The 13,158-nt window shown below is 38.3% G+C and overlaps 4 protein-coding genes across 4 annotated transcripts; 1 reads left to right on the top strand and 3 right to left on the bottom strand.

The window, feature by feature from the left end:
• Positions 1-488: 488 nt before the first annotated feature.
• On the bottom strand, positions 489-2,262 carry LOC133736794 (uncharacterized). The gene is made up of 4 exons (XM_062164394.1): positions 2,104-2,262; positions 1,233-1,338; positions 893-943; positions 489-723 (listed from the first exon to the last, which is right to left on the bottom strand). The coding sequence occupies exons 1-3, from the start codon at positions 2,214-2,216 to the stop codon at positions 929-931; spliced, it is 234 nt and encodes a 77-aa protein (XP_062020378.1). The 5' UTR covers positions 2,217-2,262; the 3' UTR covers positions 489-723; positions 893-928.
• Positions 2,263-2,362: 100 nt separating this feature from the next.
• On the top strand, positions 2,363-4,588 carry LOC133736792 (uncharacterized). Its single transcript, XM_062164392.1, has 5 exons — positions 2,363-2,991; positions 3,101-3,242; positions 3,577-3,736; positions 3,962-4,141; positions 4,318-4,588. Exons 1-5 carry the CDS (start codon positions 2,397-2,399, stop codon positions 4,321-4,323), a joined length of 1,083 nt encoding a protein of 360 aa, XP_062020376.1. The 5' UTR covers positions 2,363-2,396; the 3' UTR covers positions 4,324-4,588.
• Positions 4,589-6,373: 1,785 nt separating this feature from the next.
• LOC133738374 (uncharacterized) lies at positions 6,374-7,797 on the bottom strand. The gene has a single exon (XM_062165901.1). The coding sequence runs from the start codon at positions 7,465-7,467 to the stop codon at positions 6,646-6,648; it is 822 nt and encodes a 273-aa protein (XP_062021885.1). The 5' UTR covers positions 7,468-7,797; the 3' UTR covers positions 6,374-6,645.
• Positions 7,798-8,935: 1,138 nt separating this feature from the next.
• Positions 8,936-12,244, bottom strand: LOC133736793 (GPN-loop GTPase QQT1). The gene is made up of 11 exons (XM_062164393.1): positions 11,907-12,244; positions 11,786-11,830; positions 11,616-11,695; positions 11,348-11,422; positions 10,747-10,850; positions 10,473-10,629; positions 10,264-10,351; positions 10,100-10,172; positions 9,888-10,019; positions 9,482-9,583; positions 8,936-9,349 (listed from the first exon to the last, which is right to left on the bottom strand). The coding sequence occupies exons 1-10, from the start codon at positions 11,996-11,998 to the stop codon at positions 9,524-9,526; spliced, it is 906 nt and encodes a 301-aa protein (XP_062020377.1). The 5' UTR covers positions 11,999-12,244; the 3' UTR covers positions 8,936-9,349; positions 9,482-9,523.
• Between the last annotated feature and the right edge of the window lie 914 nt (positions 12,245-13,158).

The raw sequence follows: 13,158 nt of genomic DNA on the forward strand, positions 1-13,158 counted from the left end.
ATAGAAACTCAAGTATACCGATCATTCATAATGCGCATTCTCCTAACTAGGTGAGTGGGTGTGAAGGTAGCAGAGGATCCCTGTGCCCCTCTAGAATCCCACAAATTCGTCTAATAGTCAAAATTCAAAATTCAAAAGGAAAAGCGTAGCTAGCTAGTTAAGATTAGATAGATTTCATTGCTTGGAAGCTCAGACTTTCAGCTGTCTAAACAATCAAAAAAGAGTAGCACGATTTAGAGGTATTGCTTACTCTCACATGGTTAAAGAGTTTGTTCTTGTAATCAATAAGTTTTATCTTTGATAATGTTAATCTCAAATTGGTTTGCTTTAATCAGCCAATGTTATATACTTCACTTATTCATCAGACGATCAGAGGCTGCAAAGCAGTATGCCTGACAAAATTGGTGACTTCCTTGTGTCGCACTCTATTTCACATTCCATGTAATGGCTATATCTACTAGCTCGAAGTCCAATTCTACAAATCGATAGGTGGAGTAACTGTAAAGATTTCTAAAATCAACAATTTGTTGCATAGAAACACATTAAATGACCAAAGCAAGACACTGAAACAGCTTATGAAACTCTTATTGTGTTCCTCATATTCCATATACAATAAACAAGCAAATTACATTGAACGTTGAGCCTTGGAGATATAGAATGTTTGGAGCTGGCAGAAAAGAACTCGGCAATCCACAAAATAAGGTTGAATCTCTATAATACAAACTGCAGCCAAAACAAACATAATATGTGAGAAAGGAATTAATAGAAGATTGGGAGAATTTCCATAAATTTCATTTGATTAATTGGCCAACAAATAGAATTCATCACAAGATCATTGTTTGGAGAAATCTTGTAGAGTTTACTAGGTAACATGGGCCATTGGGTGACTTACAAAAATGTAGTTGTTGGAGAGACAAAAGACTCAGCCTCATCCCATTGACCACTGCATCAACAAAACCAACAAAACAGTCAAATATATGAATAATCTGATTTCAGCAGAGATGCACATTGCACTTTGGTATCTAGAGTACAGCGGTGGCAAAACAAAATGAAACCAGTGAGTACAAACTGTACAACATAAGAACTGGACATAATGACATCATTTTTGCTAGTATTTTCTCTGCACCATACTAAACTATAACAGAAGCAAAAGAGATTGGCCTTATAATCTAACTTCATAGTGCGGCTCAGTCCAGCATCAATTATTCAAGAAGAATTCTGGAATACAATACCTTTAACACTGGTTCGCCTTTGTTGGAGTTGGCAGCTTGCTTTGCAGCCGCCTGTTGCTGTGCACGTGCAGCTCTACCAGCTGCAGACTTCTCAAATTCCTCTTGCCTGCAATAACCATTTCAGTGTAAGTAATTAATAATAACTACCCAACCATTTCCATCGCTGCCTATCAAAGTGTAATCATGACCCTTGATATGTGTCAGAATCTGCACTCTCCCATTTGTAAATATGCACATATCAATAAGCAGCATTTCAAGACTGCATGCAGTTCAAATTTTATTTCATGTTAACAACAAAACCAAGTTTCACTACGGGGCTGGATTGGACTTAAGGAAATGATGCCGACAATTGGTGTTACAAAGCAATTGTATTTGGATAGAAGTGATGAAGACGATAAACAAGATGATCATAATGCACCACGTCTATTCTGATCAGCCAAGGTAGCAGGGCACTAGGAAAAATCTCAAAACAATGACACTAGTTAAGATTAGATAAGAATACAGTGCCTTCAGCTGGACGTCCACAAGTTCAAATGAAAAAGCAAAAAAAAAAAAAAAGCAGTATTCTACCAGCTCTTAGGTTTAGCAGCTATATTTATCCATAGATTTTCATAGCCACGTCTGATCACGATAATTTCTCCGAGCCAGTTTCATAAAAGTTTTGATTTTTGATTTTTCCAGCTTTCACTATGATGAAGTTCAAAATTCAAATCAAAGAGGAAAGAAACAGCAATCTTATATATCCAAAATTCAGATCATAGAACAAAATTCGTTGCAAACAGAATGTAAATAGCCGCAGTATATAAACGAATTTCAATCTCTAATCAATATCAATATGATGGATCACATAAAAAAAAAAAAAAAATGAAACCTTCTTTGGGCGGCTTCGGCAGCTTTGGCAACAACTTCTGCAGAGGCCAACCTCTCTTGTTCTTTTCTCTCTGCGCTACTATTGCCTCCGTCGAAACAGCACAGTATCCCCATTTCTCTCCTCTCTCTATCGGTTTCTCATTTGACTTGTGATTCCGGACTCTTCTTATATACTTTTCATTTTTGGCTAAATAAACGCGTGCCACGTCATAAAGTGAGAGAGGATTATCCTGTCATGTTAGTTAGGCCTCCAAAACGACGCCGTGTGCGCCATAATAACAGATCGTCTTCCCTATGCGATTTCGAGTGTTGTCAGGAGACTGTTCCTGTTGGATTCTAAAATCTCAAAACCCTAATTTGCAGAGAGAGAGAGAGAGAGAGAGAGAGATGAGCACGCTGAAGTTGGATTCGATTTCTCCTACTGAAACCGTGGAGATAGAGAATGGTCTGTCACTGGTGCCGCGGCTCCGGCTGAATATAACGGTGTATCCGTCGAGCCAAGTTGTGAGCAAACCGATTGACGAGTGGAAGATGAAGCAAACCCTAATTGACTTCCTCAAGAACTCGCTTTCCGATCCGGTCACAGTTCCGGAGGAGGATCTCAAGATCAGACGGGTGAGGGACCTGAAGAAGCGGAAGCGGGACGACCCTGTAGCTTCCGGTACCATCTTCATTCGCGACCTAGGGTTTCTGAGGAAGACGAGTAGGAAGGGTGAGGAGGTGGAGAAGAAGTTCAGTGATTGGAGGAGGTACATTGTGGAGAAGATGGATGGGATTGAGCTCAATCTCGAAGGGGTTAAGTTCAAGCTAAACGTCGCCGTTCCGGAGTCGGATGATTTCCAGGGGATGAAGAAAGGTTGGGAGGAGTTTTACGCTTTCGGAAATCGAGGTTTGTAGTGGGATTGGAAATCGAATGAGGTTTGAATTTTTGATTTTTAGTGAGTTTGGGAATGGATTTGGTTTGAAAGTTTGTCTCTTTTTTTTTTTTTTTCCGGCAGGGTTTTCGAGGGGTGGGAAGCAAGAGACTGATACTATAATACTGAGGGGTGTTCCTTCACGCTGGTTCGCAGAGCCACGGGTTTCGTCTAAGCCTTCAATGCTGGTTACACATACCATCTTTTCGACATTTGGGAAGATAAGGCATGTCAATGTGTTTGTTTTCTTGCTCTATCTGTTATCATATTGTAGAAAGCTACAGAGAAAATATTATGTGTTCTAATCTAGTGTAGATTGTTCGACTGCTATAATTTAGCTCCAAATGTCTGCTTAAAAATATCTCTGTAGTTAAGCTTAAATCATCAAAAGAAAAGAACTTGGAAAATGTGAAACTGTATCAGCATTATAATGTTTTTGGATTGCTCTTTTGGAAATAACTCTCATGTGTATCCTCCTTGGTGTCTACACTCCCAGTCTAATGACATTAGCTAATCGTGCATCATTCTTGTTGCTGTTCCTTTTTACTTACAATCATTAGGAATCTTAATGTTGCTGAGGACGATGATCCAGGTAAGGATGCGAATGAGGATGATGGGGACTTGGTTTCAGGTCTCCATTGTAAGATTGTGGTTCAGTTCGAGAAACACAAGGACTTCTGCAACACTTTCAAGGCGTTTTGTGGCCGCTCATTGCAAAAGGTAGGCAGTTTGTTTCTCTTCATTAGAGTTTTGGAGTGATATAACCAGTATCGTCAATCAACTTGTCAATAATTCAATATGCTAGGTTGCAAGCATTAAGATTTGATGTTGCTAACTGAAAGCTGGTGCTCCAAATACTTGTATTGAATTTTATATTGAAATCATTGACTAGCCACTTTTCTTGTGGTTTCTAAGTTTGTAACAAAACATGGCGCTATGTTGCAGGAAGGATCTAAGTTGAAGGCTGATTATGAGGTTGCTTGGGACAAGGATGGATTTTTCCGAAACTCGAGAAATCAAACACAGGAAGACAGTAGCAGGGCACGAGAAACCACAACATATCCCAGGCAGCAGCAACACTATTCTCGGTTCAGTTCCGATGAAGCTCCCAGAAAGAGGTTTAAGGTTAGAAACTCAATAGCTAACCACTCAATTTGACGCTTGAAGAGACTTTCTGTATTTCCCCGAGGGATTGATGTATAAGTGGCCCCCTAAGCTAACTATTTACCATGGTTTCCCCCTTTGCTATTGTACCTCTGACCGCTGCACATGATTCCATAAATTCCTTTGTTTGAATGCAGGAATAGAAAATGCAGAGTCTGAGAATTTCTTCTGGACTTCTGGAGCTAGGAGCTTGAAGTATGGTAATCTGTTACAAGCCATTGTATAACAGCAAAGAGCCAAATACTAGTACTCATGCTAGAACAAATATGAAAGATTAGCCTTTCCCAAATGCAATGAATACTGTTAAGCCCCAAATTTGTACCAACAAATCATAGATATTTTTTGTTATTGGGATTCAGTGATTAAACATCAACAGTTATAATATGCTTCTTCATCTAATTTCTCTCCTCTTCGGGCGCTATATTTATACTTGATATCGTCATTCTAGCCCTTTAGTTCACGGCATTACCTAATGCTGTTCCTTCACTAGTTGTATCAACCTCCCAATTATTGTATGTACTCTAACTAACAGGTAGAGGTGGCAAACGGGCCGGCCCGGCCCGACCCGGCTCATTTTAAGCGGGCCTAGTCGTGCTTCGCGCCTTGTTTGGGCCGGCCCATTTATTATCGTGCCGGGCTCGTGCCGGCCCATTTACTTAAACATTAAACCCGGTCCGGCCCATGGCCCGAGCCCATATCGTGTCGGGCCAATAAACAGGCCGTGCTCGTGCCTACCCACTATAAAGCATGATTTTAAAATCTTAATTTGAATAAATAAAAAATAATTTTATTTAATTATTTAGAAAATTCAAATAAATTAAGTTCTACAATGTTTTTCTCAATCTTTAAGATTAGTTTTCTAATCTAGATGCTTATTGTAATCAGGGGTTTCGACTCAATGTCCCCCCTTATATTCGACAGTTTCATTAATCAAGGCTTGAGGGCAGCCGCACAAGCCCTTTATTTCAAAAAAAAAAAAAAAAAGATTAATTTTCTAATAATTTTTTATATTCCACTACAAGAAAGAAAGAAAAAAATAACTCAAAATATATTGCTTTTAGTATATTTTTGTGAGATTAATCTTTATTAATATAATGAAGATTTAGTATCATATTATTCTTTCCTTCATTCTATAGTTGTATTATTATGAGATTAGTCTTTATTAATAAACATATATTTAATATTTAGAAAAAATATTTTATGTCAAAACAAGGATATAATGTTTTATTTCACTATTTTGATAACATAAAAGAAATAGCATTTGTGGAATTGTCATGAGATTTTAAATAAAAAAGTCTAATATTCAAATCTCATCATTGTGGTTTTTTAATATTTTTATGAAATTTTGTGTTTGTAACGAGCCGGCCCACAATATGTCGTGCTCGAGCTGTGCCGGACCCATTACGGGCTCGGGCCGGGTCGGGCCAATGGGCTAATATTCCTAGACCCAACCCGACCCGATATTCTAACGTGCTCGAGTCGTGCTAGGCCACTAACGGGCTTGAGCCGTGCCGTGCTCGTGCTTAGCGGCCCTTTTGCCACCTCTACTAACAGGCATGGTTGACCAGTCGGTAGGAAAGTCCTTTACCCTAAAAGACGAAGTCCCGAGTCTCGAGTCCTTCTTTTGGATTTTGGTGCTAAAGTCTCAGAGTCTTTTATTAAGATGGAAGTCTTGTTATCTCTCACCTTTCTCCCTTAACGAATCTAGCGCCTTGTTCTTAATGACAGTACACGCTGAGCCCCATTTCTAGGGTCACTATATTCCGTTCCCATTATTACAAGATAAATAAAAATTAAAGAACATGGTTGGTTGTGGATCTTAAGAATTGGTGATGTACTGGAAGAACTGAACCCCCATAAGCAATCACCAAGTGTATCTTATATATAACTGATCTTATTTGCATTTCAGTTATACTTGTTTTTCCTTATAAATAATGAACGTGTTGGGCAGCTAGTTAGGTAGAGGATGTGTATGCACATCAGAAGCCTGTGAAAATTGTTTGTTTAGAAGAAGAAAAACGTGAGCAAAAGGAATATAGATTACAATATAGATTGATTATGATTGGTACAAGAGAGTCTGAGACGGCTGAGACGCCATTATATTCAAAATAGCTTCATCAAGATTACTTCTACTTTTCTATAGTCTGCAAATATAAATTTCATAAGTTTCAGTGTCGATGACAAAATCCCATGTATAATGGAATGGGTTCTTCACGATATAATTTCTTAAGCAATCAAATCGAAACACCATCATCGGATCATAGGGACCAATCTTTAGTCTAAACCAATATTACTCGTAATTTACATTTACAAACATTTGGAAGACAGATTGAAATTCAGAACTTGTAACACAAAAATTTGTACATCTGCAAAATCTTGACCCAAGAAAAAAAAAAGAAGGGAAAAGAACTAAGAAATAAAAGAACGAAGAAATCTAAGTCGATCACAAGTCAACAGCATCATCATCACCAACTTTTCCGGTGACCATGTTTCCGGGATCGGGGCGTGGTATTGTTGTCACTTTTCGGAGAAGACAATCCTTCACTAGTACCAATCACCATCTTATTCTCACTCGACCTTTTCGCATGTTCTTTTGGCTTCGAAGCTTTTCTTGATCTTCTTGTAGTATTCAAGCTCTGTTCTTTCAGTGTTGGAATTGCATACCAACCGATAGAGGTACACAAAATCGCCACCGACCGCCCAAACACGGCCAGCAACACCAAAATCAACACCACAACCACCGGAAGATAAAACGACGGTCGCCTGAAGTTGACGCTCCGCAAGAAGTCAAACATGTTGTTCTTTATAGTATTGGTCTTAGGTTGTTGCTCGGGTGGTACTTCTTCTTTGGCGGGCGCTACGGAGGGTTTAACGGTCAATTTATCTAACGCTTCTGCATGCTTTTCTTCATGATGATGATGAGGCTTCGTTTTCTGCTCTTGTTGCTTCTTGTCCTTCAACTTCAGCACAATTGGAACAGGAGAGCTGTCGTTTGAGTCCTTGTACACAAATCGAACGAAGGTATCGTCCTGAGAGCCGGTTTGAGCATAAATCTGCTGGCGTTTCTCTTCAAGATCGGCCATGAGGGCAGAGAACTTGTCGAGCCCTCGAGTCGAATACGGGTTCTTGCTGTCCTTGTTGTGGTTATGGATTCTATGAATGAAACCACCACTTCGTCTGCCCGATGATCTTCTTGGAGTCGAACAAGGACTATTTGTGATGATGGGTTCGTCGAACTCATCAGATGTTTCTGGGTGGAAAAAGCCACAGCTGAAAGGGCTCAACATTGTTTTGGGTTTTCAGATTGCTAAGGATTTTTGAGTATGGTTTGGTTTGGTTTGATTTGGATAGAAGATAGAGCCACATATATAAGTTGAAGTTTGAAATGCAAAGGCAGATCCAAAACGCATAGGGATTAGTCAAAATGAAACGTTTGAAAATGCAAAATGCTAATGGAAGCTTCTGCCCACATGGGATTTGACTTCCTTGGGAAATAGTTGCTGCTTCAATTATTCCTTGCAAACTAACTATATAGGATATCGATCTAGAAGAAAGTGTTGAACAAGTAGATGATACTCATTATGCTTGGAGAAGGGGATTGAATTGGTCCATGGTTCATACTTGAATAATAACATAATTCATATGTTTCTTGGTGCGTAACGCGCATATGTTTATCAAAGTCTGGACCAGTGAGTGTAACATCATCTAGAAGGGGCATTTGGGACAACGAGCAATTAAATGAAAAGGCTGCAGAGATTACTTGTAATAATTATAGATTTGGAAAATGAAGGTTGTGCATATGTCAAAGCACCCAACTATTTAATATAAATTTTTAATGATGTATTCTAGAAAATAAGGCACCCAATAAAAATGAGATAATGATTCTAACTGGAACGATATTATTAATTAAAGCTAACCAAAGCGGTATGGTTGATTTCACAGAGATTCTTTAGTAGTTTCTCGAGAGCCAACCGATTTTTATGTGTTAAGTTCTCTTAACTTATTTCATTACATAATTTAATTTGTTTGACTTTATAGTCTACTCCACATTAGTTCATATTAAAATTTAACCTTATTGATGAGAAATCAGAACTCAATTAATACAAATCCATCATCAACATCTTGGCAACGAAACCCCACCCATCTAAATGCTTCCGTCAGTAGCGGTCCATATCTATAAAACCATTTTATCAGAAGAAAACAATCGGACTTTTGAAAGCAAAACTTGGAGAGTAAGCACTAAGCAAGCTATCTCATTCATGGTGTCATTACAGAACAAAAAAATGGTTGGACTTTATTTCCCTGTGAGATATTCTAATGCAATATCTAATGAAAATGTTAGTTAAGCATTAATGTAGCATTATTAATTGTCATTTAAGATTTTGGATAACCTACATTTGCATCATGTCACATGTCATCGAGTTCCAAGTGATTATGTAGTTCAATACGTTGCAAAGCTGCCTGGAAATTTAAATATCTTCTCGTAGATAATATTGTCTACATGACATAACATGCCAATTTATAATCCTAATGCATACCTCACATGGTGCAAAAAGGTATTTTTCCTTTCTATTTCTTAATTTACTAAACAAGAGTATAAAATTCTCAAAATGGATGTTCACAACTTCACATGGCCCACTAAACTACTTGCTCCGTGTAATCTTCCCCCCTCTTATAATAGATAACGTTAACGACCTTGTACCATTTCCAGTTTTCCACGCGTTTATTCAGAGACTTCAAAATAAACATCCAACAGAAGCAAAAGCAACCCATAATCCAATTAATAAGATACAAAACCCCGACCGCTAAAATTAAGGATGGGTTGGAGTGATCTGCACTCATTCTCCTCACCTAAAACATAAGCCCAGATGAAGCTTTTTTTCACCTGATTACTGTATTAGAGTGAACAAGTAGGAATGATTAAAGCTCTTAATTTAATCAACATTGACCATAATCCTCGTGGTCCAAAACTCAATCATGCTGCAAAATCTCTGCCAAACAGTTACATATGTGCACGCTACATTTTTGCATAAATAGCAGGCATGACTATAGACCCTATTATACAACCTGATTTTCTGAACACAAAACCCTTACAAATGGAACGGGAATGAGCATGATAGTGGAGGGGGGAAACTGCTGAGAGTTCTCCGGACTTCAGTCAATGAGATCCTGCGAAAACATGTGATGATAGGCACAAAAACAGTGAGCTTGTGGAAATTAGACCATGAATAAACAAAGTTGCTCAAACACACAGAAGCACAAACAGATTGACAAATAGAATTATGGTGGGAGAATGCTTACCAGTATCAATTTCTTCCGAGACAAAGATTGCAAACTTGCAAGCTATTCATTGTCATCACAGTCTTCATCAAACTTGATGTACTTCTCTTGCACTTCTCCAACTGTGAGCTACTTTGTTAAGCAAAACTCATAACATGGGATTTTTGGTTTCATATATATTTTTGTACCCCAAACACATATATCTTCATTAGATACCCAGAACCCGCCAAACCCACTTCATAGACCCGGCCTCAAAACTCGGGCCTCACGCTGCGCCCCGCAAAATGTTTAGAAGGCAGGAAAGTCTAACAGAAAGCTATGTAGGTACCGAGAGGGTTTGAAGCCCGTACCACATGAAGATTATAAGTACAGCGACAAAATGAAGGAATAAGAGCAAAAGTATTCTAGAATAAGAAATAAAAGGATATCTGTGGTAATCCCAATCAACAGGACCAACTGCAATTTTGCTGAATTCTACTGCACTTGCTTCAATGCTAGCAAAAATATATCCATTGGTCTTGTCTATCAGCTTAACTAGTTTCCCCACGCTCTCTTTATCCTGAAAAGTAGCATCTGACTTAGAACACATAGTATAAACATACATGAGGTCAGGAGTAAACTGAAGAGAGATTGGCATGCCTGAATATCTAAGGTTGTAAAGCTGACAAGACTGTAGTCTTCTATGACACCACAGAGCTCCTTGGTAAGCTTTCTGCAATATGGACCACAAACACCTTACTGATAAAAAATACAGCTTCTCATAATTTTGCTCTATGATCCTGAATTCCTAATATCCATCAGACCTGAATTTAGCTAAGCGAGGATCCTGATCAAGACTGTTCTGAAGATAAGATAAATCCTCCACATCAGTATAGAAATCAAGGTTGAAAGCTGCACAAATTAAGAAAATGCTAAAAATTAGAAAGGATGAGCAGCAGCATTACTAACATCAGTTACATTGCAAGTCATGTGTAAGAAAAGGAAAAAAAGGAAAGAAAGCTGCAGCCATTACCTAGCTTTCCATAGTTCTGTATCAAATCAATCTTAGACAAGACATTTATGTGTGGGAGCTCCATATGGATCATGGTTGATAAAGAGAGAAGCAATGCACTAACATACTTCGCAGGATCACTGCAAAGATGGGCGTCAACTAAATGCACTGCAGCCAACTGCAGAAAATCAGGAAGCCAACCAAAAGAAGAACAGAAGGCACATCAATTATTCATGTTCATGGTCATGGTGAATGGTCAAAGCAACAATATCACAAAAGAAGAATATAATCATACCCTGAGGTTTAACTTCTTTATGAGTTTCATGATAATATTCTTGGCGTTGGAATAAAGAAAGAATAGTTCCACTTGGCCGGGAAAATCAAAGAGAAGATAGTGATCTGCAGTAACATTGATAGGCAGCAGAATGCTATTGTCAATTTTACCACTACCCAGGGGACAAACTAGAAGAATGCTAACATGCCAGGTCATTTGCATAACTTCACAATAAGCCAAATAGATATGCTTGCATAATTTCTGATTGTGGATTTCAAAATGCTTCACTTATTATTTGAATTTAAGCATCATTGGTTGAAAATTTCAGTATAATTCTGAGCAACCATAAGACTAGCTCCGAGCTGAACTGATTCTTGATATAACAATGAAACATCACATAGTAGCCAATTATACAAACCCTCAGAGGAGCTGCAGAGCTTCTCCTTATCACTATGGGAAGAAAAGAAAAAACACTATTACAACAACTCCAAGAAGCAGCTTTGACGTATCACAGGTAAACAACATGATAAAACCGCACATATGAAGAACTTGAGGGAAAAAGATAAGAATAAGGATAACAGAGCCTGATTATCATAAAAAAGAAAAGCAAGGCAAAACATACCTTTAAGAAGAGGTTTCAACCTAGCCTCCAACCAGTCAATATTTTTCTCTAGATAATCCATGCAATATACCAGACCTGGATGAACATGACAATGGAAACTTCAGAAGCTGCAGAACAAGATGTTTCATACTCTACAAGTATAGGTAGCGCAAAATACATCAAAAAACTTGGAGAAGACAGTGAAGCATCTTCACTACATTTAGGTTACTCTGCAAAAATTTGGAGTGATGAACTGACTTTGTGTTTATGCAAGAAAGTAGGCTCTCACCTCCATTTGGACCAAGAGAATGTTCCGCCATGACATCACTTAGTTTTACAAGATCAGCTATGTTCACAGCACATTCATACCTACATTTTAAGTCAAGGTTTCACATACTAGAACCAAAATGCAACACTGCAAAAATATTAACTAAAAGCTAAACAAGTCGAAGAGGATACGGTAATGAATCGTTAGCCGGGTCCAAATTGATAACCGCAACTTTCCTGCAGTAAAATTGGACACATAGTAAATACAATCGTACACTATGAGGTGAAAACCAGAATCCAGAGGAGAATTTACCTTCCAATGAGTTCGAGGAATTGCGACATGCCGTTGCAGTAAGTGGTCTTCCCTGAGCCAGGTGGACCGATCACAACTTGCCCAAACACCATCTTCGCTGCTCCGGCTGTGAGCTACGGAAGTTGTGACGCCGGAAAACTGAAGGAGAGGGGCTTGGGGGAAGAGAAGCAATAAGGAGCAAGATGAGTAGAGTTGGTCGAATTGGTTCCGATTTAGGGGAGCGGTAAGTGATAGCCGGAGTCTGGAAGGGTCTCCTGGGATTTGGATTGGATCTGCTGCTTGTTAAATTGTTCCTCGTAAGTTCTTACCTTTTAAGCCTCACCGTTGATGATTATCGTGCGGCCAGTATTTGTTCACCTTTTTCGTAACCTTTTCCAAACAACGATGTGTCTGCTCTCTTCCTTGTCAACTCTTTTTTACGTGGAGTTCATTTGTAATGCTTAATAAACACAAGAGAAGTCATGTACTTGAATCATTTACTTATTCTTGTGCGCATTAGTCATATGCACGCAACAATGACTAGAGTTGTTAATAATTGTTTTTGTCTTGATCTAAAAGAATGAGTCATTATTTTTGTACTCTTTGTTCATCACTTCATTGTATGTATTTAGCATTTAGTATGAAACGATATGTTACTAGTTAGTCTCATTTATTGGGTCCAAATTAACCACACATAGTGCTATGAATCCAATAGAATGTTGTGCTTTCGAAAGATAATCGAAACATGAAAAGAAATGCCCACACTTAATGAGTTATTCATATATAATTGTGCTTCATAGTTTTGTTTTAATTTAGACTATGGGAAAACAAGGGAATTAGTTTGCTTCTATGTATGGTAAATGGTTGGCGAGAGTGGTTAATTTCTTTTTCTTTTTCGGATACAAGAGTGGTTAATTGTATACCAGGAACAATAATAAAAGTTAACTTCATGCACCAAACTAGAAAATTTCATGTTTTGAAAATCTTTCGGTAAACCATAGATCTAGCTGACTTTTCATCCATGGTGCATGTTAATTCTGAAAGCTTTGTATATTATCTTGAGGAGAAGGAAAGAAAACGAAGAAGAGGTCTGTATTTAATCAAGAAAACAGAGCACATTACAGAATGAGAGTACTAACACTATTTATACAAGAGTCAAGTACATGTATTTATACTATAGAACAGTATATCTAACTTGACTTGGCAAAATACACTTTTACCCTTAACATCCCCCCTCAAGCTGATGGGAGGGAACCCAGCATCAGATTGCAGC

The sequence above is a fragment of the Rosa rugosa genome, chromosome 3 (genome assembly GCF_958449725.1).
Source record: "Rosa rugosa chromosome 3, drRosRugo1.1, whole genome shotgun sequence".
Classification (NCBI taxonomy): domain Eukaryota; kingdom Viridiplantae; phylum Streptophyta; class Magnoliopsida; order Rosales; family Rosaceae; genus Rosa; species Rosa rugosa.